The 22,587-nt window shown below is 45.3% G+C and overlaps 1 protein-coding gene across 1 annotated transcript in view; it reads left to right on the top strand.

Annotated features, from left to right (window-relative positions):
* Positions 1–19,546, top strand: part of GNAS (GNAS complex locus) — a 59,467-nt gene extending 39,921 nt beyond the window's left edge. The window contains exons 3-14 of the mRNA XM_012558444.1: positions 3,485–3,557; positions 6,702–6,746; positions 11,351–11,405; positions 11,493–11,612; positions 14,321–14,418; positions 17,470–17,524; positions 17,652–17,725; positions 17,831–17,889; positions 18,024–18,144; positions 18,328–18,458; positions 18,703–18,770; positions 19,054–19,546. Coding sequence (XP_012413898.1) covers positions 3,485–3,557; positions 6,702–6,746; positions 11,351–11,405; positions 11,493–11,612; positions 14,321–14,418; positions 17,470–17,524; positions 17,652–17,725; positions 17,831–17,889; positions 18,024–18,144; positions 18,328–18,458; positions 18,703–18,770; positions 19,054–19,200 — 1,046 coding nt within the window. The 3' untranslated portion in view covers positions 19,201–19,546. The remainder of the gene's footprint in view (positions 1–3,484; positions 3,558–6,701; positions 6,747–11,350; positions 11,406–11,492; positions 11,613–14,320; positions 14,419–17,469; positions 17,525–17,651; positions 17,726–17,830; positions 17,890–18,023; positions 18,145–18,327; positions 18,459–18,702; positions 18,771–19,053) is intronic.
* The last annotated feature ends 3,041 nt before the right edge of the window (positions 19,547–22,587 follow it).

Raw genomic sequence — 22,587 nt, 5'->3', positions numbered from 1 at the left:
GCGCGTTCGGGGGGGCAGGCGCGGTCCCCACCCCGGCCTGGCCCCTCGCGCTGTCTGTCCCCGCGAGGCCTACGCGACGCTGGGGGCTCGGGTGCGTGTTGGGGAGGGGGAGGGCGCCGGGGCGCGGGAGACTGCGGCAGAAAGGGGGTTTCGGGGGCAGGAAACGGGCGGCGGGGCCCGGGGGGACCCGCCTCCGTGGAGTGTGTGATTTGTTGGGAGGGGGCCGCGGCCAGGACGAGAGGGGAGGGGGTCGCCGGGGGCCGCGCCGAGGACGGCTCTGGCGAGGGAAGTGGCCGCGGAGAGTGGGGGGGCGGGTGACATCAGCCCCTCGGCGGGGATCGCGGCGGCAAAGGTGGTGCATTGGGGGGGGGGGCGGGCGAGTCGTGGCGCCGGAGGGGGAGGGGGCGCGGCGGCCGCTGGGCGCGACCCGGTGCGTTTCGGAGTGTGTGCGCGCAGACCGGGCGGTGGAGGGGACCGAAGGAGAATCAAAGAAAATTAGAAAAAGGAAAAAAAGAGAGTTACTACGCAAAGTGCCCAGTGAAGCCAAATGACACGTCATTTTTACAGTATGACCTTTTTTTCCCCTTCCAGATATGTAGGCTTTTTGAAAAGCAAAGAAGAGAATTAATTGTAGCAGCTGCCTCCCCCCCTCCCCCAGCTGCTGCCCCCCTTGCAATCAACCAGTAAAACACACACACACGTTTTGTGTTAGTCGCCACATTTAGAGTGGTTTGTGGGGGAAAAAAAGACATTCACAAATCAGATAAAACTGGAAAATGACATTGTCTGTAAATGGCTTCTTGGTCTGCAAATGGCGTTTTTTTGTCCTTTTCAAGGTGGGAGGGGGGATTGAGAGCACTTTAAGGAGAAAACACTTTTTTCCAGGTGGAAGGAGATGGAAGGACATTAATTAGTTGTTGTCAAGTGACATTTGGTTGATTTTGGGCTTTCTTTTTTTTTTGATTGCGGTTTTTCCTCTTTGGCAAAAAAGTGGGGGGGGGGGTTAAATGTGAGGAGATGGCCTTTCTCCCTGTTTTTTCTTTAAAGGTGCTGCTTTGGAGAAAAAAATAAAATAAAAGAAGCATAAAAGAAATGGTTGGAATAAGCAAGAGAATCACACAGGCATAATTAAAATGGAAGTTTTCACTGGATCATTTGGTTAGCTGATTAAATTTATGAATTTGCTAGGTTAAGACCTAGTTGGTGTGCACGTTTCAACAAAAAACAGCTTGGTTATAAAGAACAAAATGTAAAAGGCCGGTTTCCTTTGTGCTGGTGTTTGATTTGGTTTTTTTTTTTGGATGGGTCCTGCCTTTGTTCTCCTGGGTCCAGATTTATATAAAGTGGGAAATTATTAATGAAGTGAAAATAAGTCTTTCTGGTGTTTTTTCACTTACAGTTTTAATAATTAAATGGTGCATATGTTGAGGTCTTGAATTAAACTTATAAAGGTTCAATTATGCCATGTAAACATTAATATGCGTATAGTAATTTGATTTCAAAGCAGAAGCCTGGAAAAGTCTAGAATCATTTCTATCAATGCTATCTGAATACTAATTTAAGTCAAGTGTGATACTAACGGTACCTTAAATTTCTAACACCTTTTGTGCAGTGATCATAAAGTCTCCACATCATTTGAGACAGTTAATCTGAACACACCTTGGGGGGGGGCGGGGGGGGCAGGGGGGGGGCAGCCCATCTTTCTAAAGGGCTCTAGTCTATATGGCTGAATCCAGTCACAGTGAATTGAGTGATAGCCTCTGTCACGGGGTCTGCACCCCATGCCAGGGATGCAGTTTGCATTTGTACGTGGTGACTTTCACCAAATAATGCCTCCCCCCAAACGAAGAAAAATGATAATGCCCAAATGCTCTTTCTACACAATATGATAATGACATGACCATTGAGTGAATTGCTACAGAAGCACAAAAGCTGTTAGAGTCATTTTCCAGCCCAATCCCCTGAAGTTGTCAGTGTGGAAACTGAGGCACAGGTCTCTTTGTGCCTCTGAGAGATTGGTGGTACACATTTTAACCTTGAAAAATGGGACTCTTGGAGAGCCTGATTGATATTATTCATTCTCTTCATGGAATCCCTTAAATAGTACCTTTTCTATTTTAATTTCTGAGAGTTAGGCTCATTAAAGAGAGGGTGTTTGCTTTGAAATCAATGTTTCTGTGGAAACTAATTTTAACTTTTACAAATATTGATCACAGCCTGGTGAAAAGGCAGGAGAGGGAGGAATGCCTTGCTGTCTGGGCAGCAAAGCAAAACAATACAAAAAAAGTGCAAAAGAAAGAAAGAAGAGGGGACAAACCAGACAGGTTTGTGTGGGAAGGAGGGCGGCACACTGTTCACACAGGGATTATTTGTTGGAGAGAGAGTGCATTTGCAAAAAAAGAAAGAAAGAAAAACAGCAGCCAGTCCTCCCTTCTTGCTTGGTGCAAATGTGTTTTTTCCATAAAATGTATTTTTGCAAATGAAAGGTGATTTAAAATGGAGGCATGTGTTCCTTTTTTCACTGTTTTGGTTGGGAAGGGCTTGGAATCTTTGCAATTCAGTGGTTTCCAGGAACATTTGTCCTGACGATTCCAGTCTTGTCCTTTTGTTCCTCCTCATGATTGCTGCTGCAGGTTGCATGCTGGTAATACGGTTGTTCCCAAGCACAGTATTTGAGATTAAAACGTGTTTTTTGAGAAGATGACAGATCATTGAAGGTCTTCCATTTTCCCCTGCAACATGGTGGTTGTACCCAGGGAGAATTTATCTTTAGAAAGTTAGGGTTTGGGGGGAGGGGGAAAAGGGGGGAGTAAGTGGATAAAATGTCATATTGCGGTTTTAGGGGTGGCTTTTGATGTAGCCCAAGGGGAGGAAAACCTGCGCGGGGAGAAGCTGCATTGTGAACATGTTTGGGGGGGAATGGTGCATTGGTACGTGATGGGGGGGGGACACTGCGGTGGCCGCGCATTGTTTGTGATTCCTGGGTATTTAACCATGAAACAGCTGACAAACAACGAATTCTGTGGCTGTCTGCAACCTGTGTACATTTTACCAGTGATGGCTGACCTTCTCGGGGCTCAGTTTCCCTGCTTTCGTTTCAGTTCTCCCCCCATGACAAAATTGCGTCATTCCTTTTCTTCGCCCCTTTCCTTCTCCATCCCGCACTTTAAAAAACAAAACCACCACCACCAAAAGCAAACCCTAAAAAACAAAGCAAAAAAAAAAAAACAGCAAAAGCTTTAATTCTTGTTTGTTGTTCTGATGGTGAAATACTGCAGGTAGACGCAGACTTGGACGTTGATTTCCTTTTCTCTGCGTCAAAACGCCAAGGAACAATTGCAAGCCTGTTATTTTGTGTGTGTTTGTGTTTTCCGTGTCGCTTCTGTGGAAAAGCAGCAGTAGCAGCAGCAGCCGCAGCCCTCCTCCCTGCCCAACGTGTGTGAAATGCCTCCTTCATAACCTGAGACTTACTTTCATTTTCCAGGTGCTGGAGAATCTGGTAAAAGCACCATTGTGAAGCAGATGAGGATCCTGCATGTTAATGGGTTTAATGGAGAGTAAGTGTCATATCTGACCAAGGGAAATGCAGAGTAAGAGTAACCAATTCTATAACTAACCTTTAGGAAGCATAGGTAGGTTTTTGGGGTGGGGCAGCCAACTTTGCACTGAATGGTTCTGACCACATATGAAAAAGCCTAGGAAGAGCTCGCTAGCCAACCCCCCCCGCCCCCCACCCCAGTCTTTGGTGCAACAAATAAAGTTGTTGGTGTTTCTTAAGCACCAGTGTTCTTGTCAGACATCTCCCTTTCCAAGGAAAAGAGCTCCTGGTTGCGGAGGTCAGTTAATGCACTTGGCCCTGTGACAGTGGATCTGCTGGCCCTGCCGTGGCCGTGGCTTTCCCAACATGGCTGACACAGGGTCCCAGCCACTGCAGGCGGGTAACCAGCGAACTGCAGGGCTGAAGGAGTTAGGGAAACATTGTTTCAGTAATCTCCACAAAACAGTGTTGGAAGTGGCAGCTCCGCTTAACAATTCCTCCTCCTTTTTTCCTCTAGAATTAACATGACAGGCAAATCTTTGTGTCTCTGTTTTAGAAATCAATCCCCCTGCCTCAGAGGAATTAAAAGGGCACATGGGAATGATGGAAAGACTGGGAATTAGGTACTTCCGACTTGTCAAAGGGCATTTTTGCCTTTGAAAAAGTCCTTCCAGGACAATGTGACAATGCTGCAGTGAGAATAAAGTTGTTTTTTTCTTTTTTTTTTTAAAGAGCATATATTACAGATGTAAAGATAGGTATGGGGGGTACTTGACATGAGCCGTGCAAACAGGAGTTCAATAAAATCAGGGAATTTGCTTTTCTCCCATTGACCCCCGAATGCGCTGTGGGTCATTTTCATGGAACAAAATGTGTGAAATGGAAAAGCCAAGGTTGACCAGCCCTGTTTTCACTTCACGGGCGTGACAGCAGTTGATCTCACTAGATTACAAACACCTCGGGGCACTAGTTTGCCATTAGGAGCTAGCAAAGCCAGTCCCTTTCTTAAACCTGAATTCCATTGAAAATATAGCCGTAGGTTTCCAAAGGGGGAGACTGAGTCAAGGTGACGTAGTTTACTTTAGTCGTGCACCAAATAAAGACCAAACCAGAAAAGAAATGCTGTCACCTACTGTGCACCAAGCACTGGGGACACAAGATGAATTTTATCACTTCCGAAGGTATAGAAGAACTGCGGTCTGCAGGCAGCTCTTTATGGAACATTCTGGAATCTGTTAGAGCAGGTAACCAGGGGTAAGGAAGGGATGACATCACCCATAGAAATGGACGTTTTAGTTTAGAGTGCTTTTTGTGCTCCAACCCTGAATTCAGAAGGACTAGCTCATACGCAGGATGGGCTATTTCACCAATTTTATGAATGACTTTCAATGAGTCATCATCCTATGCACACATAGGATGTTAGATAAGTCACCTTCACTTGTCAAAAAACAGTTCTGAGGTTCTTAATTCCTGACACACTCTCAGTAAAGCTCGGCAGAAGGATACTGCCATCTGGTCAATAAACAAAACCAAAATGGCCTTTTGGCTGGGAGTTTATAATTTAAAGGAAAATGTATTGCATACGTAATTTTGGCCCCTGCACTTGTTTGGGGGGGTGGTGCTTCTTCATGGGGCTAGTTAAGCAAAAACAATTTGGCCATGTATCCTCTAGGTAAATATTATGATTAAAACTGGACGTGGCTAGCATTTTTTCAGAAGATACAGCAGCCACTGTTTACCTTCAGTTCGAGAGAATATAAGACGTGTGTCCAATAATTTACTTAAAAGTCCAGTCACTTTGCAGATGGCCCTAATTTTTTTAATTTTTAGAGACAAGATTGTCCCTTTTCTATAAGGCAGGCAAGACTTAAACCAGGACTTCTCTTTTCTGTTTTCTTTTTGGAAAGAGGAAGCGTCGTCCCTGGTTAGCCTCCTCTGTAGAGGAAGCTATAGGTAATCTCCGAGGATGTTAAATTTAGCCTGTGAAAATGACATACAGGGGAATTCTTCGTGTGAGCCTCAGTAACTTATTTTTATCTTGTCCAACTGAGATTCTTTTTTCTTTTTCTCACTGCGGTATTGCAACAAAAGCCATGTCCTCCTTAACAAGGACTTCCCTGTGAGGTGATGACATCCATCCACTAAAGGGTGTTCTGGACTATAGGACCTTGCCTCTCCTTCCCCTAAATGTGCGCTTTGTCAGGGCTAGGCTGAGCTCTGGATTCGCCTTAACTACCCGCAGGCTGCCGTGCCCCCTGTAATATTAATGTGACCTTCAGAAATCCAGAGGTCGAATGCGGATTTTCCTGCCTCAAAGCTTGCTCTCTTCCTTACATTTAGTGCGAGGGAAATAAAAACACCATTAACATTGGTTGAGCCAAGCTAATCCATTACACAGCAATATAGAGGGCTTAGCCATCCCACCCACCTTTCTGCCTCCAAGGAGGAATTCCTGTTTGTGAAGACCAAGTTTTGGTTGCTTTATGGTTAGTGGGTTTTGTTCTTTTGAATTATTATTTCTATTTTTTTGCTGCCTCCTGGTGCAGATCACAGACCGCAATTTATGGGGGAACCATTATTTACAAATAAAACTACTTTAACGTGGGCTCCCCCACTGCAAGAAGGGATGTCATTGATTTTGCCCCAGGAACTCATGGGCCACAGCCCCCTGTATCGGTTCCTTTGTGTATTCAGATGAAACGGCTTGCGAAGATGGGGCCTGGGAGAGTTAGGGGCCCTTTGCGCTGCCCGACTCTCTAAAGAGTTGTGAAATAAATCACTGCCCTCACTCCCTAATGCATGTGCATTTAGTGAAAGCACAAGAAAATAATTATCCGTCCCTTCTGTATCCGACCAGAGTCTCTAGAGGGCTCTGCTGATTCTGCAGCAAAGGTGTGGGTTCCTCCCTCCACGGCCTGCGGTCTCAGGAGATGGGCCAAGTGAGCCGGGAAGGCGACCTGAGAGTTAGCGGGAGGACGGCGGCCAGAAAGGCAACCCGAGAGTTAGCGGGAGGATGGCGGCGGTGATGGCGGCGTGCGGGTTGTTGCCTTGTCTCTCGGCCGCGTGCTTAGGAAGTTAGGCTGTGTGGGGTTATTTTATTTTTTGGGGGGGGGGAGTCGCGGTGCCTTGCAGATTAGGTGAGCTTTCAATCTCTCTTTAAAAGGGGCGGCGAAGAGGACCCGCACGCTGCAAGGAGCAACAGCGATGGGTAGGCACATTCAAACCAGAAAACATTGTTTACCAAACAAAACAGACATGAAGATCCTACTGGGCAGCCAAGGGCAGAGATCTGGAGGAGGGCAAACATCACTGCAGGACCATCAGCCATGTTGGTTGTCTGTTTTCACATGACATGCAAACAATCTCTTAACATTTCTGAGCAAGTAAAGTGCATAATGTACTTTTTTTTTTTTCTTTTTTTTTTTTTGGCCATCCTTACAGGATAATTGGATCCAGCTGGGGGGAAAGTTATAGATTTCAGCATTAGATGATCAGTTTAGAATTTTACGAATCGATGTTTTTCCATATGGTTTCTATTCCCCACCCCCACCCCCCGCCCCGCAACAGTCTCTCCATTTGAATCAGCTACTCGTTTTTAAAACTATCTATTAAATTCCATCCCCCCAGCGGTGGGTCTGATTTTAAAATTTCAGACCTCTCTTGAGAGAAATTTTCCTCCTGCTGTTAAAATCTGCAGTGCCACGCAGTCCTTAATTTTCGGGGGACGGGAACACGGGCACCTTGTGGGAGAGGGCTTTTAAGAATCTTCTCGAAAAGCCTTGAGTCTTTTAAAAACGCTCAAATTTACTTCAGTCTGAATGTCAGCTCTCAGACAGGGAGACGAACGATGGCCTCCATGTTTTTCCCTCATTCATTGTCATCTTGCTTTTCTTCACTCCTGCATCTGCACACCCATCACACACACACACTCACACAAGCATGCCAGGTAACCCGCCGTAGCCCTGCTCGCAGATTCAGCATGCAGAGATGGAGCAGCTGTTTCTCATGAGAACACGCAGAGCCGATGGACCTAGCCTAGGTTATCTCCAAGAGAGAGCTTCTGTGGCCAGGGAAGGGAGGGGCAAAAGATACTGGGGTCGGGGACGAAGTGACTGATACCTGTTTGTTCATCTGTTTCTTTTAGACACTATTATTTCTAGATGATGGCTACAGGCTCAACCTCCCGGCTATGTCCCATCACAATTTGCATGCTGGAATTGCTCCATCCTTGGGAACTTCTAATAAGAATACTATTCTGTTGTGGGGGGGAGGGGGGGACAGGGCCCTGCTACCTGCTACCTGCCCTTTAATGATAACTCAATCAGCCAACTAAAAAGTGATGGGAGATCTTTGATTGGCCAAAATGTGTAACAGCAATCCCCAACACGGGCATCTGCGTAAAATGCGAGTCACTGAGATCTGCTGTACCAGAAGTTGGCACTTGAGAAATAGAGAATATCCTTACTGAGCAGCTACTGTGTCCTCGCTGTTGCACCCCCACCCTCGAACCCCACTAATCTTCTGCCTGCAGCTCTATCTGTGACACTGTTCTACAGCTCAATATTAAGTATTAACAACGTAACGTGATAAATAAAAACTACTCTGCATGTTTCAGCAATCCCTGTTATCTTGCCGTCTGTCTGCTGTCTTTTCTTTGTCTGTCTGCCCCTACAGAAGCAGAGAGAGACTAGAACCAAATGAAGCCAAGTCCAACAGAACCTTCCCCTAACACTTAGATGGTCGGGGAGGGGGGTGAGCTCTTAAAATTTGACCCTAGCTAATACGGCCGCTTTGAGTCAGAATTGACTCGACAGCAACGGGTAATCTTACTTTAGTGGGGCCCTGGTGGCCCAGGGGTTAAGAGCATAACTGCTAACCAAAAGGTCGGCAGTTCGAATCTACCAGCCGCTCCTTGGAAACCCTGTGGGGGCAGTTCTACTGTAGAGGGTCACTGTGTGTCAGAATCGACTCGACGGCAATGGGTTTTTATACGTGGGGGTGCGGGGGGCAACAAGCTCTGAAGGGTATTTCCAGCCCTGATTTTTTTAGTCAATCGGCGTTCCAGCCATTGATCTATACTTTGGCGTTGTTAAGTAGCTTGAAGATATCGGAGGCATTTTCTCTGAATTTCACAACTTTAATTTTAAATTGATTAAGCCATAGTAAAAATGATGATAAACCTGCCAGCCCTCAGTATAATATCTCCATCTACATAGTAATTGCTTCAATGGAAGAATTTTATGTTTTAGCATTACACACCCGAATTAGATTTTAGATTTCTATTTTAGCTGTTTTATGCTTGATATACTCCCACACCTATTCACATACGTGGATGAATACTGAACACGTTCTCAAAATATCTGTATTTAAGACTGGAAGTTTTCCAATTATCATACTACTACTTAGACCAAAATATCAAACTGAATGAGGGAACCTTGTTTCTAGAAATATTTCACCCCGGCTCTGTGTGGATTTGGGCATTTCATGCCCGAACACATCTAATTTTACTGTCGTGAGACCTTTTTAAACCACAGGGTAATGGATTTCATCCCCCAGGAATGGAGCCTGTTTCTAATGAATGGGAAGGGGTGTGTCCTATGGGGTTTCAGGTAAATTCTGCATTCATAAGTGAACATTAGGGGCAACCAGTCACGTGTCCTTTTAATCCTAATGTCTAAATGACCGATTTTAGACTAACACCAAGCCCAGAAATTACGTTAGACAGTAATTTCAGAAGCACACTGATTCTACATGTATAGGGCACAGTGATCCCGTGGTGTGTGTGTCGGGGGGAGGGCAGCCCTCTGTCCCCTTAAATTCAGGGCAGTTATTTGGCGGGTTTGGGGGCCAGATGCGAGCTTCAGGGTCTATGTAGGAATGCCACACCCCCGGTCTGCAGGCACACCCCTCCTTGCCATATCTGTCCCCAGTGGTCACTAGATTTGGTGATATTTTATGTAGGTGGCCATGAGGGGCTCCTGTTACCACCTGCCCCCCCCCCCATGTACTGTTGACGACCGATGAGGACGGTAACCTCTGAACCCCGCCTCACCCCTCACTCCGCTGGGAGAAGTCTTAGGGGCCCATCTGTGATACAGAGGCCGGGTCCTAGGAGAAGGGGGAAATAAAGTCATTCAGAAAATGAAGGCCCACCCCTCCAATAAGTCTGCAGATGCTCGTTCTGAGAGAAGACCATGCTGGGGGTTACGCATGGCCACAGTCACGTGCACAGGGAAAGAGCAGGATCTTTAGGAGGAGGGGCTGCTGGCAGGCTTGCACGTACCCCCCCCCGCCACTAACCCCTGGCCGCTGCCCCCCAGCACCCTCCCCAGCATACACCCCCACCCCGGCAGCACTGCCCCCAGCTCTGCCCGGCTGCGGTTGCTCTCGGGCCCCTCTGCATCTCTGCTGCACCAGTCTGCTGTTGTGTTCTGCTCCAGGGGCGCTTCCCTCTAATTTCTATTTCTCTTCCACGGCTGCAGGTGAAGCACCCAAGTGGGTGCTCCAGATATTGGGACTGTAGGGGGATTTTTAAAAACTTAAACAGCGAGCAAAAGATGAGCTCTGTCCTCCCATATCTGCCTGACGCAATGCTTCCCCCCTCTGCCCTACCCACCCCACCACTCTCCCCCCATGCCTCAGCGTCCCCCTCTGTGAAGCGGGCCCGTGGGGCCTTACTTCTGCATGCCTCTGCTGCCACGTCCCGGGGCCCAGTACATAGTAGGTGTGCGACACATGGTGGGTCCATCCACTAGGGTGCTACAGATACATACCCCAGGCAAGAGATTCTTTCTTGGCCCCCATGAACACAAACTCCAGAATCCCCCTGGCTGTGCCCCTCATGAGAGCTGGGCTCCCAGTGTCTGACAGACAGATGTGCAGCATCTGGGTTGATAATAATCTGCTGTAAAAAGTCACATCAAGTTAGGGGAGCCCAGGAGCTAAAGGATGCGGCCCCCCTTGTATCAGAGCCTCAAAGTTAAACACTCCATGCAGAACTCACAGGCCCTCCTGTATGTCTGTCGTGTAAAAACCACAATTAGCACAAAAGAACAACCTCTTCACAGAACACCTCCCCCCCCACATCGATGCCTGAGGCCCAGATCGTAAGGACTCCTGGGGGCAGAATCTGATTTTACTCCTTTTCACACTGAGGGATCAGTTCGCATGAATGTCATAAAATAAGAGAGAGTGTCACTGCTGTTAGCCTGAGCCTGCGGTGCCCAGAACAGCGCCTGGCCTGTGACAGACACAGTCGATATTAGTGAATAAAGGGGCCACAGCCCTGAAAGCTGTTTTTGTTTGCAGTAGAGCTTCTTGCTTATTAACTAGTTCTTCAGAACACCACCCCCTGTATCCTCTAGAGATGGAATCTCTGTCATGTTCCCCCTGAAACCTCCCTCACCCGCAGTGACACCTCACCCCCCACAGAGGGGTGCCGATAAGGGCCCACAGAACCCCTTCAGGGCCCACAGAACCCCTTAGGAAGGGTTGATACGTGCTGTGGGGGTTTCAAGCAGATGGAACCACATTCGAAATCAGTAAATAAACCAAGTCCAACTTATGGTACAGTAACGGCTCATTCTCTTGATGCCTATTTGCTAACCTCCTCCAATCGGGCGTATCCTTCGGACACGTTCGGGAGATGGGCATTTGAAGCTGCCTTGTTGCAGGCACCTCTGCACAGATCTGCCCCCACACCTCCTTGAAGAACAGAATACTATGCTTTTAGTTGGAATATCTTGACTATAGCAACACTTTGCATCAGCGGGGTGCAATATGATTTTTTTTTTCTTTCCAATCCCACTGTAGTGAGAAGGCAACGAAGGTGCAGGACATCAAAAACAACCTGAAGGAGGCCATTGAAGTACGTGCTCAGCTCCTTCCTCTCTCGTTCCGTAGCCCCCTTTTCATACAGTGCTCCCTCCCTGACTGCTTACTCAATCGTTTTCAGACCATCGTGGCCGCCATGAGCAACCTGGTTCCCCCCGTGGAGCTGGCCAACCCTGAGAACCAATTCAGAGTGGACTACATTCTGAGCGTGATGAACGTGCCGGACTTCGATTTCCCTCCAGTAAGCTAAGCCCTGGCGTTCAGTTAGTTGCTAATGGTTGCCTTAGCCCCATTCACCTGGCCAGTAGGACACAGGTGGTAGGTACCTTAACCCCATTCTCCTGGCTGGTAGGACACACAGGTGACGGGTGCCTCAGCCCCACTCACCTGGCCAGTAGGATGCACAGGTGACAGGTGAGCCAGGCTGGAGCCCTCCTCACCACTCACCTGCGTGTCGTATTGGACCATCAGTGACATCTACACATAGGGTGTGTGTTTAGAACACACATCATCATGATGGACCGTCTCAAGAGGGAGGAGCAAATTCCTACCACCCCTTGTGAATCCTGCCTTACCCATCCGCACAAGTAAACATCCCACTTCAATACTACAATTTTCACTTTATTAGACTGTAAATTTTTATGAGGGAAAAAGACATGAGCTGTGGCAGGCTTGATTATCTCCCCCCTCCACACACACACGTGAAGATAAACACAATTGTATGTTAAACATGGCACACAAATATGAATTGTCCACTTCATGAGATCTCAACCAAGGGCTAGTTCTGAGATTTCTAAATGGGAGACATTCTTGTTGCAAACAAGTTGCCAAAAAATTCATAAATCAGTAAGGTTCTCACCTAAATTATAACTTTAAAAAAAAAAAAAAAGACAAAATAGACCATGTAGAAAAATCTTTTTTTCCGTGTGCCCTCTGATTGGCGAGCATGGCGTTGCTCCGTAAAGACTGATTTTTGGGAAGACAAAGTATGTTGATGCTCAAGAATTTACATTGTCCCTTCATGGGGGACAGTGGTTTATAAGAGGGGAATGGGAAACAAGATGGGAAGATGTTCAAGGGTAAGGCCCCCAAGGAGGAGACTCGTCTGTAGTTAACACAGTGAGTTATTGTTCCCTTTTGTTCAGCTTTCGTGGGAATTTGTGTTTATTTATTTTCAACGGGTTTGGGTACAAACATATATTAATACTGCTGCCCCCACTAGTATACGGATAGGTAAAATTTAAAAAAAAATAGCATTTGTTTGAAAAAAAAATTGAAGCAGTAAACACAATGTGTATACTGCAACCCATCGACTTTTTATGAGCTATGAGTCTGTGTCCCAAAGAAAATGGCAGCCTATTAAAAATGCATCTGAATAATTAATTACCTCTTGTCAGTCCCACCAATATCCGAACCTTAGGTTCCAAGCTACTTTGAATCTTTCTCCTGAAAACTTCTCTTACTCTCCTGCCTTAATATGTATTGATTCATTACCTTCAAGCAAAAAGCTACAAACGAGAGCAGAAGTGTAAGCCTCCGTGGTTACATAGACCCAGACCTAGATGGACCAGGCGTGGCCATCACACCATGTAAACCACACAGCTGCAGAAATTAATATTTCCCTAGAATACGCCCTCCATTTTGCATCTCCCTGTATAATCAAAATGTCTTATTGCTGAATTCACACTGGAGAAAAACTCTCCCTTCCCTTGGAAGGAGAGAGTGCCCCCATAGAATTAAAAATGTTTTTACGTTAAAATGAAACAGAATTATCACCTGCTGTGATTGGAAGCAACTCTGAGGCCGTTTGTTGCTTTATTCCTTCCTATTCCTACCCTTAGCAGCGCCGGCACAGAATTGCCAGCAATTACCCATCGTATTACTTTTTTTTTTTTTTTGGCCTTTTATTATTATCATTTTTTTTTAATTGTACTTCAGGTGAAGGCTTACAGAACAAATAGTTTCTCATGAAACAGTAGTACACATATTGTTTTATGACATTGGTTAACAACCCCACAACATGTCAACCTTCTCCTTTCTCAACCTTTTTTTTTTTTTTTTTGGTGAAAATATACATAGCCAAAGATACACCATTTCAAAAAATTTCTACATGCAGAGTTCAGTGACATCAACTACGCTCTTCCAACTGGGCTGCTATTCTCACTTTAGATGAAGGCTTACAGAACAAAATAGTTTCTCATTTAACAGTTAGTACACATGTTGCCCTATGACAATGGTTAACAACCTCACAACACGTCAACACTATCCTTACTCAACCTTGGGTTCCCTATGACCAGCTTTCCTGTCCCCTTCTGCCTTCTGGCCCTTGTCCCTGGACTGCTGTGCCTCATTAGTCCTGTTTGGTTTTATGGGGCTGTCCGCTCCCCAACTGAACGGTGAACCTCGGAAGTGACCTCACCACTGAGCTAAAAGGGTGTCTGGGGGCCATACTCTTGGGGTTTCTCCAGTCTCCTTTAGGCCAGGAAATCTAAATTACCCATCGTATTACTTTTTGGTAAAATTCACATTTTCCTAGAAGGAAATCTTAGGCACAGCACATCTTACAAATGAAGTTTCTTGTTTTCACACCACTGAATCATTTATGGGCACGTCCTCCTAACACAGATTGGTGTATGTGTGACGACGCAAACAATGCTGTGAAGCAGCAGAATTATTCCGTAGTCTACTGTCCCCTCCCTCAGAAAGGTGCCGGTGGGGAGACCCAGCCAAACCCCGCCACTCCTCACAATGGGAAAGCAGCGGCAATTAGTTACGTCTGCGTCCGGGTACGTCTACCACGTCGATTTCCTTAGGAGCGCGAGTTCGTTAATTTGGCCCGAACTTTGGTATCAGAACGAATGAAATACATTCTCAGGGTCCCAAGGACAGTGTCTGCCATGTGGTGCGAGCGCCCATCTTTCTAAACGATCTTCCTCGTGTCCCTTTCAGGAATTCTACGAGCATGCCAAGGCTCTCTGGGAGGATGAAGGCGTGCGTGCCTGCTACGAGCGCTCCAATGAGTACCAGCTCATCGACTGTGCCCAGTAGTAAGTGACGCCCCCCGAGCAGGCCAGCAAACTAGGCAGAGATGCATAAAATGCTAACACCCCCGCCGCACTTGCTGTTCACCTTATTTGCAAATGAGTTCTTTTCATAGAAGCCAACCAGTTCTTCCCACCTGCAGTTAGAAACTTCGAGTCTGATTCATTTGTTTTATAAAGTCCTTAATTGCACTTTTCAGTGCAGTGACAGTGTTTTATATAAACAATTAATGCCTCCAAGAGTAAAATGCTAATTGCTTGCAATAAAGTGACATTCATAATTAATTAACTTGAAGTAATTAATTGAATTGACCTCCGAATATTTAGGGGGATAGGGCTGAGTTCACACGTTAGATAACATAAAAATATTGTATTTTATTGCTGTAGTTTATAAACATCTTTGTGGATGTAAACCACACATGTGGAAAGTTTCCGTTTAAATACTTTATGGCCTTTCTCATCCTGTCTATGACAGAGCAAGCATATGGCAGTCAGGGTCATAAAAACAGTTCAGGGTAGCTTGTGTTACCTGATGCTGAGCCCAGAGCATCTGTGGAGCAGCGCCAGTTAAGATGTTCAGAAGTAGGAATGGCCGTGTGATTTAGGGGCCCAGGTCGGGGGGCAGTAGGTAGTGGTGATGTTTCAGCCCCTCTTACGGAAGTAGCCGAAACTCAGAAGCTCTTTTGCTATAGAGAAAATTCACTAACGAAGATCAAGACACCAGGGTGGCCCGTAAGAGTGACTTAGTAGCGCCAAGCCTGAAGACCTTATGGAGAAAACCAGTTGAATCAACAGGAGTGGGGAAAAGTAGCAGTAGTCAGATAGGAAACAAGAAATTGAGTTCTCGGAGTTACCCTCCAATCCCACTGGCTTTTTTCAGGGTCTATGAAACGTATCAATTTATCTTTCCCCTGCCCGGCTTTCCCGTCGGAAGCCCCTCTGATTATTTCCATTTGCCACATACACAGATATTCCAGAGTTTAACACACAAGCACGTTTGTGTATTTTTTCAAGGACGAGGAAAATGGTCCATCTTGGCCAGTGTGTGTGACCCCAGCCCCCACCCCTTCTTCAACAAAGTCCATGATTTTCTCCAAAGTTTGAACGAAAAGCTGGAAGCGCTAATTATAGTAATGCAAAACAAATGGAAATCCTGGAATTGTTTGCGTTTTGTATTTTGGATCCAAGTCAGAAGTGAAGTCCAGGTACAAGATTAGGAAGGTTTAACCATCCCAGTTCTGAATGCTGGGGGTGGGGGTGGGGGGAGCAGATGATTTCATTAATTCAGAGGCGTTTGACCAGGTTTGCTTTTTCCTCACCCCATCTACAAGTTTTCCAAAGCAGCACTAACTTACTCCCCCCTCCCCCTTTATCTTCCAACGGGCAGCATTTGCACAGATTGTGGAAAGTTTTAAGGAAACTCGAGAGAGGGGAAAAAAAAAAAAAAAAGAGAACAGGGCAGCTGAAAACTTTTAAAATGTCTTCCTGGGCTGGATGATGAAAATAGGCCTGCTTGTGCCCCGACCAGCATATTTTGGGTTGAACTGCCTTTATGTTCAAGTCAAGATTCTGGTACCTGGCCCGTGTCTTAAGCTGCCTATTTTTATTTGTCGAGCTGGGGTTTGGCTGGCCCCACTCCAGATGTCTCTCTCACAAGATTTGGTGCTGATGATCTATTTATAGAACTGTGGTTCTGTTGTTAGGACAACGGTGCTGGAGGCCAGGGCGGCTGGGGAGCTATTTCTGGTCGGGTGCTGTAATATAAGACTGATTGGGCAAGTTTGTATATTCTCTAAGCCAGACTAACTTGAAACTGGTAAAAAGGAAGGAGGAAAACGTATAGAATCTCTTTAAATAGACTTTTCTCCCTTTGTGATGTTCTGTTACGATTGGCCCCCTTTCAAACAATCCCGTCCCTCCCCTCCCAAAGAAGAAAGAACTCGGTTTTACCGTTAATTTTTCATATGAATTACCCTACCCCCATCTTTAAAAGTTAATTTTCCTCATGGTGTGTCTAGTCAGGCAACCAAAGCAAGATACTTCTCACCTCAGGAAAAGTTATGCGGCGTTGGAGGTGGAGGGCGCGACTTTTTCGTGTAAAGCTGTGGTTTCGTTTGCAGTGCAGTCTAGTTTGGGGGGACCCTGTACCCCTCTCCTGCTGGTGCTTGTACCATGTATGGAACTGTAACCTGCACGGCTGGTGGTTTTGTTTTGTTTGTTTTTTTTTAACTAAAAGTTTGATATCTGGAGTGTTCTATTTCATGGACCAAATAGAACGGAAGGGAACCGTGTTTGCTTCCTGTTCGGTGTGGTTAGGCCAGGAAGGGCCCCTTTGTGCCAGCCTCTTTTGTTCTCTTTAATAAATGAGTTTCTTAAAAAGTAGGAGGAAAGGATACCGTTTCTGAGTAACTAAAACAGTCTTGTTTTCATTAGTCCCTTGGGGGAGGAGGGCTTGCTGCCTTTTTTAAGGAAAATGGCGTGGAGGTGTACCACTTTCAAATGATCTGCCATTTTAGCCAAAGCCAAACGAGTCAAAATTTTTGATTTTTTTTAATCAATTTTTATTAAAGGGCACCAAATCTGATAGGCCAGATTTGGGCCCTCTGCTGGTGGGTAAGCACAAAACCAACTTTTTAAATGAAAAGTCAGAACAAAGACCCCCGCTGTCCTGTGCTGTACCTGGAGTTGAGTCATCCCAGGAGTTTGTGGAGTTATCTTATAGAAGTATCTTTAGTTCCCTGATTCCTAGATGCCGATTTCAAATTGCTACAACCCTTTTTCCTTCCTTCCTTTTTTTTTTTTTTTAATCTTAATTTGAATACCTTATCCAACAAATGCGTTTCTAGACATATTTATCTTAAATTCTGTTTGCTCTAACCCAAAGGTTGAGGCATAAGCTTTGGGTCATAAATGTTGACTCAAGCAAAGTCCCCATTAATGTAATGCTGTATCACTGGGGATAATAATTTTTGTTTAGCTTGACTTTGTAGAGAGACACAAATAGTTGGCAGATTGATATGCCCTTTGTGAACACCCCCATGTTTCTTTTCCTGCCAGCTTCCTGGACAAGATCGATGTCATCAAGCAGGCCGACTACGTGCCAAGTGACCAGGTACGCGAGAGTTCTCACAACCCAAGGACTTGAGGCTCTTTGAGATTTGCGCCCCAGATAGACAATTACTAATATTTCAGTGGGTCTTGGTAAGATTCTGATGACCTAAATTTAAATTTTGCTTTAGGATCTGCTCCGCTGCCGCGTCCTGACTTCTGGAATCTTTGAGACCAAATTCCAGGTGGACAAGGTCAACTTCCAGTAAGTGAATGTGTCAGCTTTTTTAAAAAGCAGAATTCTGACTGGTAGGGTGATGGACCCGTGGTCAGCCCTTTGGGATAACCAAATGTCATTGCTCTCCTCCAGCATGTTTGATGTGGGCGGCCAGCGCGATGAGCGCCGCAAGTGGATCCAATGCTTCAATGGTACGGAAGCTTCTCTTGAAGGGTGTTTTGCTCTTCTAATTGTGAAGGATCATCTTTGCTTCCATTTCCCCCCTTCCCTTTCTGTCCTCCTCCACTCACTTCTAATACATTGCTTTTGTCTCCTTGTGGCTAAGATGTGACTGCCATCATCTTCGTGGTGGCCAGCAGCAGCTACAACATGGTCATTCGGGAGGACAACCAGACCAACCGTCTGCAGGAGGCTCTGAACCTCTTCAAGAGCATCTGGAACAACAGGTCTGAGAAGGGACCCTAGTTTCCCCCGCCAGCCAGCCCCAGAGTCCTCCTACTGACCTCACTCTGCTTGTGCACTGTTACAGAAAAGAATCTCGTGCAAGCTTTTGTGCAAGCATTTCATGCTGCTTGCAAAAAGAATGCTTTCTTTTCCCCCGGCATTAAACTTGCTTTCTTCCTTCTTAGATGGCTGCGCACCATCTCTGTGATTCTGTTCCTCAACAAGCAAGACCTGCTCGCTGAGAAGGTCCTTGCTGGGAAATCCAAGATTGAGGACTACTTTCCAGAATTTGCTCGCTACACTACTCCTGAGGATGGTACGTATGCAGCTGATCAGAGTATGTTCGATACAGTCATGCGTATGTTAAAACTTTACATTCTCTGTGGTTGTTTGTTCACTTAGGGATGTGTAAGGGAAGCAAGGCAAACTTATGTCGGCTAATTTTCATTTGAAGATAGCAGAGTTAGAGAAGTTAAGGGGCTACAGTGACATCAGTACCCTAGTTCTGCTCTACTCTTTTGTAATTACCTTAAATAATGAAATACTTGTTTTCTTCGTAGCTACTCCCGAGCCCGGCGAGGACCCTCGCGTGACCCGGGCCAAGTACTTCATCCGCGACGAATTTCTGGTGAGTAGAGCCAGCCTTTAGCTCCTTCTTCTGTTTGTTCTCTTTTTCTTATGGATGTAAATTGAGTTAATTCTAAATTTGGGGACTAAACCATCTAGTTCTTCAGTTTTACTTCCCGAATATCTAGTGTGACTTCTTTTTTAGCTGGTTATGCCCTTTGTTTGGTTTTGTTTTAATACAACTTCAGTGGGTGGTGAACAGTTGTGCTTGTAAGCGGTCCCGTTGGCAATGGGGAAACTCTGGAAGGGGTGTCGCTGACTGGCCCCTCTGTCTGTGCCCACAGAGAATCAGCACTGCCAGTGGAGATGGGCGCCACTACTGCTACCCCCACTTCACTTGCGCTGTGGACACCGAGAACATTCGTCGCGTGTTCAACGATTGCCGTGACATCATCCAGCGCATGCACCTTCGTCAGTACGAGCTGCTGTAAGGAGGGAACCCAAAAGTTAAAGCCTTAAGCACAATTAATTAAAAGTGAAACGTAATTCTACAAGCAGTTAATCACCCACCATAGGGCATGATTAACAAAAGCATCCTTTCCTTTCTCCCCGAGTGATCTTGCGAAACCCCCTTTTCCCTTCAGCTTGCTTTAATGTTATAAATTTAGAAAGCTTAAGGCGGCCTATAGAAACAGAATACAAAAGGCCACAAAAGTTCCCTCTCACTTTCAGTAAATAAAAGCAGCAAAGAAATAAATGAAACAAATGAAATAAATATTGTTTTGTGCAGCATTAAAAAAATCATAATAAATAAAAATTAAATGTTGGCAAAAGATGTGACTCTTGTGAATTATTTGCGGCTCCGCGCAGACTCCCATTGTCCATGATTTCAACTCGGTTCTTGTTCACTGCATCAAAAAGTTGGGAGGTCCCAGGTAGAGGTGACACGGCCCCAAGGTTATAAGTGGGTGTAGAGTCTTGCCACCATATGCTTTTGTTGACCTACTGTTTGGATTTCTTTAAGCAATTTGCAAATAGGAAAAGTCTACTCCTTGTCCTTTCTCCCAATCCTGTACCCCAGAATAAACCACTATGCCCCATCAAAGAATTCTACATTTTGATAATTGCTGCCCTATGCAATAGCCCTTATATTGTCACCCAATGTACCTGTTTTCCCAGTCTCCCCACAAAGTATGGTACTGTATGTTTTGCTCTCTGCCCAGCTATGGACTCAGTTACGTGTCTAACTTAGGAACACAGTGTTTCAAATCATGAGGGAAAGCGGGGTTATTCAAGAAATGGTGTAGAAACAATTCACTAGCCATTTGGGAAAATGTTACGCTGGATCCCTACCTCATTCCATATACCAAAATGAATTCAATTTGGATCAATTACACATAGACATTTAAATCAAAAAGATACTTGAAAAAGAGTGGCTATCTTTACAATTACAATCTTGATGTATAGAAGGGCTAAGTATGGCCCAAAATTCATAAAGAGGAAAAAATGACTATACAAAAGTTCAAAGCATGTACAAAACAAAAGGTGCACTGGGTGGGGGTGGGGGAAAAATGTAACAAAGGGTGAGTTCCATAATAAGCAATGAGCTTTTAAGAATTAATAAGCAAAAAACCCATCAGAAAAATGGGCAAAGTACATGAACATTTAAATTTTACTTAAAAAAAAAGCCAGTAAATATTGGGAAATGTGGAACCTTACACACAATGAAAAGAAATACAGATTAAAGCAAATGTTTTCACCATTGGGGAGGGAGTGGTCAATGGCATCCATGGGGTCCCATCTCAAATGCAGCGAGGCCCAGTTGAAGTATGTGACTTAGACTTGACATCCACTCAGACTCCTAATCCTTTACCCCCTAGGCTTGTCCCTTAAGTCTGCCGTCCCCATGGTGTGGCTTTCCTGGAGGGGCGGAGGAAGAGACCAGCTTGCTCCCAACATCAACCACTGCGCCCTCTGAAAAGGGAGGTGGTGGGGGGATGGGATGTTAAACTGAGTCCACAAATTCCAATAAGCCCCCAAATCACCCCAAGTAAACACAATCTATGTAAAAACCGGGCAACTACAACACCAGCCCAGCATACACCAATCCAAGTAACAGCTGTGTGGTCTGGAAAACAAGGGACCTCCACTGAATAATCCACGTGCACAGTACTAGCTAAGTATCCATCAAAATTAGAAAACACAAATTCCCAGGCCATGGAGCAGTTATCCCAAGGAAGCTGATAAACTCCAGCAGCCCACCTTGCTGCTCGAAATCAGCATAGATTTTGTGGTATTTTCTAGAAGGAGGTAATAAAAGTCAAAATTATCCAGTACCTACTGTGTGCCCCGTTACTGGCTCCCTACCTCATTCCATACACCAAAATGAATTCAATGTGCTTTTCATGCGATTCACCCTCACAACAACCCAGTGAGGTAGGTCCTGCCATTCCGCCATTTTACCAATGTTCCACCATTTTGCCAAGGAGTGAACAGAGGCCCAGAGGGGCCAAAGTGCCTTGCCCCAAGGGACATCTCAGGGAAGATGGGCTTCAAACTCAGGTAGCCAAAGGCCACTGCTTGACCACTACACATACTGTTCCTCTGGAAAATACAGAAAATGAAAGGCAAGTCTCCTGGTATTCTCTCCTAATGTCAGTTATCAGGAGCCGCATGACCTGTGACCTCCAGGGGATCCTGCATGGCACCATGGGATTTCCATGTCTGGGGATGATGGGCGTGTGGGGGCTCCTCCTATGACGGGAGCTCTCTCCTCAGTATGTTGGACTCACTCCCGCCTTTCTGCCATCTTAGAGATTTGTCACCGTGGTACCTGTGTCACTCACTAGTTTTTAAGATTTGCTTCTCTTCCTTAGCATGCACCCGTCTTTAAAACTTTTTCATTTCCACTATCCCTTTGGCCCGAAACATAACTTTTATAGGGCTCTTTTAAAATATGAATTCTAGGATATTCAGAAAACCCAAAAAATTATGAAGAATTTCATATAAGCCTTTGATTACAGGAAGCTTTTTTTTTTTTTTAATTTTAGCTGAATTTTAAATCTCTATTCAAATGGAAAACAACATATTTTTCTAAAGGTAACAATTTGCACCACACTTTACAGAGGTGTGCAGGCCAGATATTATAAATGACTATTCATCGACCTTCTAGAAATTAAAATAAAGTAATAAACCACTAGGCTCCCTCACAGTATGAGGAGCGGCTAGAAGTGGGCGGAATTTGTATCCACCTCCACTGGTATTTAAATGTGGGAAAATTATACCAAAGGAAATGACCACATCTGCACAGCCCCCCGACGTAAAACGGTGTTCTTATTCTCTTCATATAATGGTTTCATGGACGTATTTGGTCATCTTTTCATTTAACAAATGTATAGAGAGTACTTCGTCTATGCCAATCACTAGCTGTTCTGCTCACATGGGGTTTATGTTCTAGAGGGGGAGACACACATTGACCAAATAAATAATCAAGAGAATTACAGATGGTGAGAATTTCTCTGAAATAATAAACAGAATGAGGGTGATGGGAATGGAAGGAGCTGGGGAGGGAGTCCACTGCAGATAGAATAGCCAAGGAAGGTCTCTCCAAGGAGGTAACCTTTCCTATGGGAAGGCTGAAAGATGGGACAGAACTAGTCGTTCAAGTACTAATAGCTAACATCGTTTTTATTTTTTTATTGTTGTGCTTTAAGTGAAAGTTTACAATTCAAGTTAGTCTCTCATACAAAAATTTTACATACACTGTTATGTGACCCTAGCTGCTCTCCCTATACCGTGACAGCACACTCCTCCTTTCCACCCTAGATTTCCTGTGTCCATTCAACCAGCTCCTGACCCTATCTGCCTTCTCATCTCAC

The sequence above is a fragment of the Trichechus manatus genome, unplaced genomic scaffold (genome assembly GCF_000243295.1).
Source record: "Trichechus manatus latirostris isolate Lorelei unplaced genomic scaffold, TriManLat1.0 scaffold00008, whole genome shotgun sequence".
Lineage (NCBI taxonomy): Eukaryota > Metazoa > Chordata > Mammalia > Sirenia > Trichechidae > Trichechus > Trichechus manatus.
The sequence above is the reverse complement of the archived record's forward strand: the minus strand, read 5'-3'. Positions and strand labels throughout refer to the sequence as shown.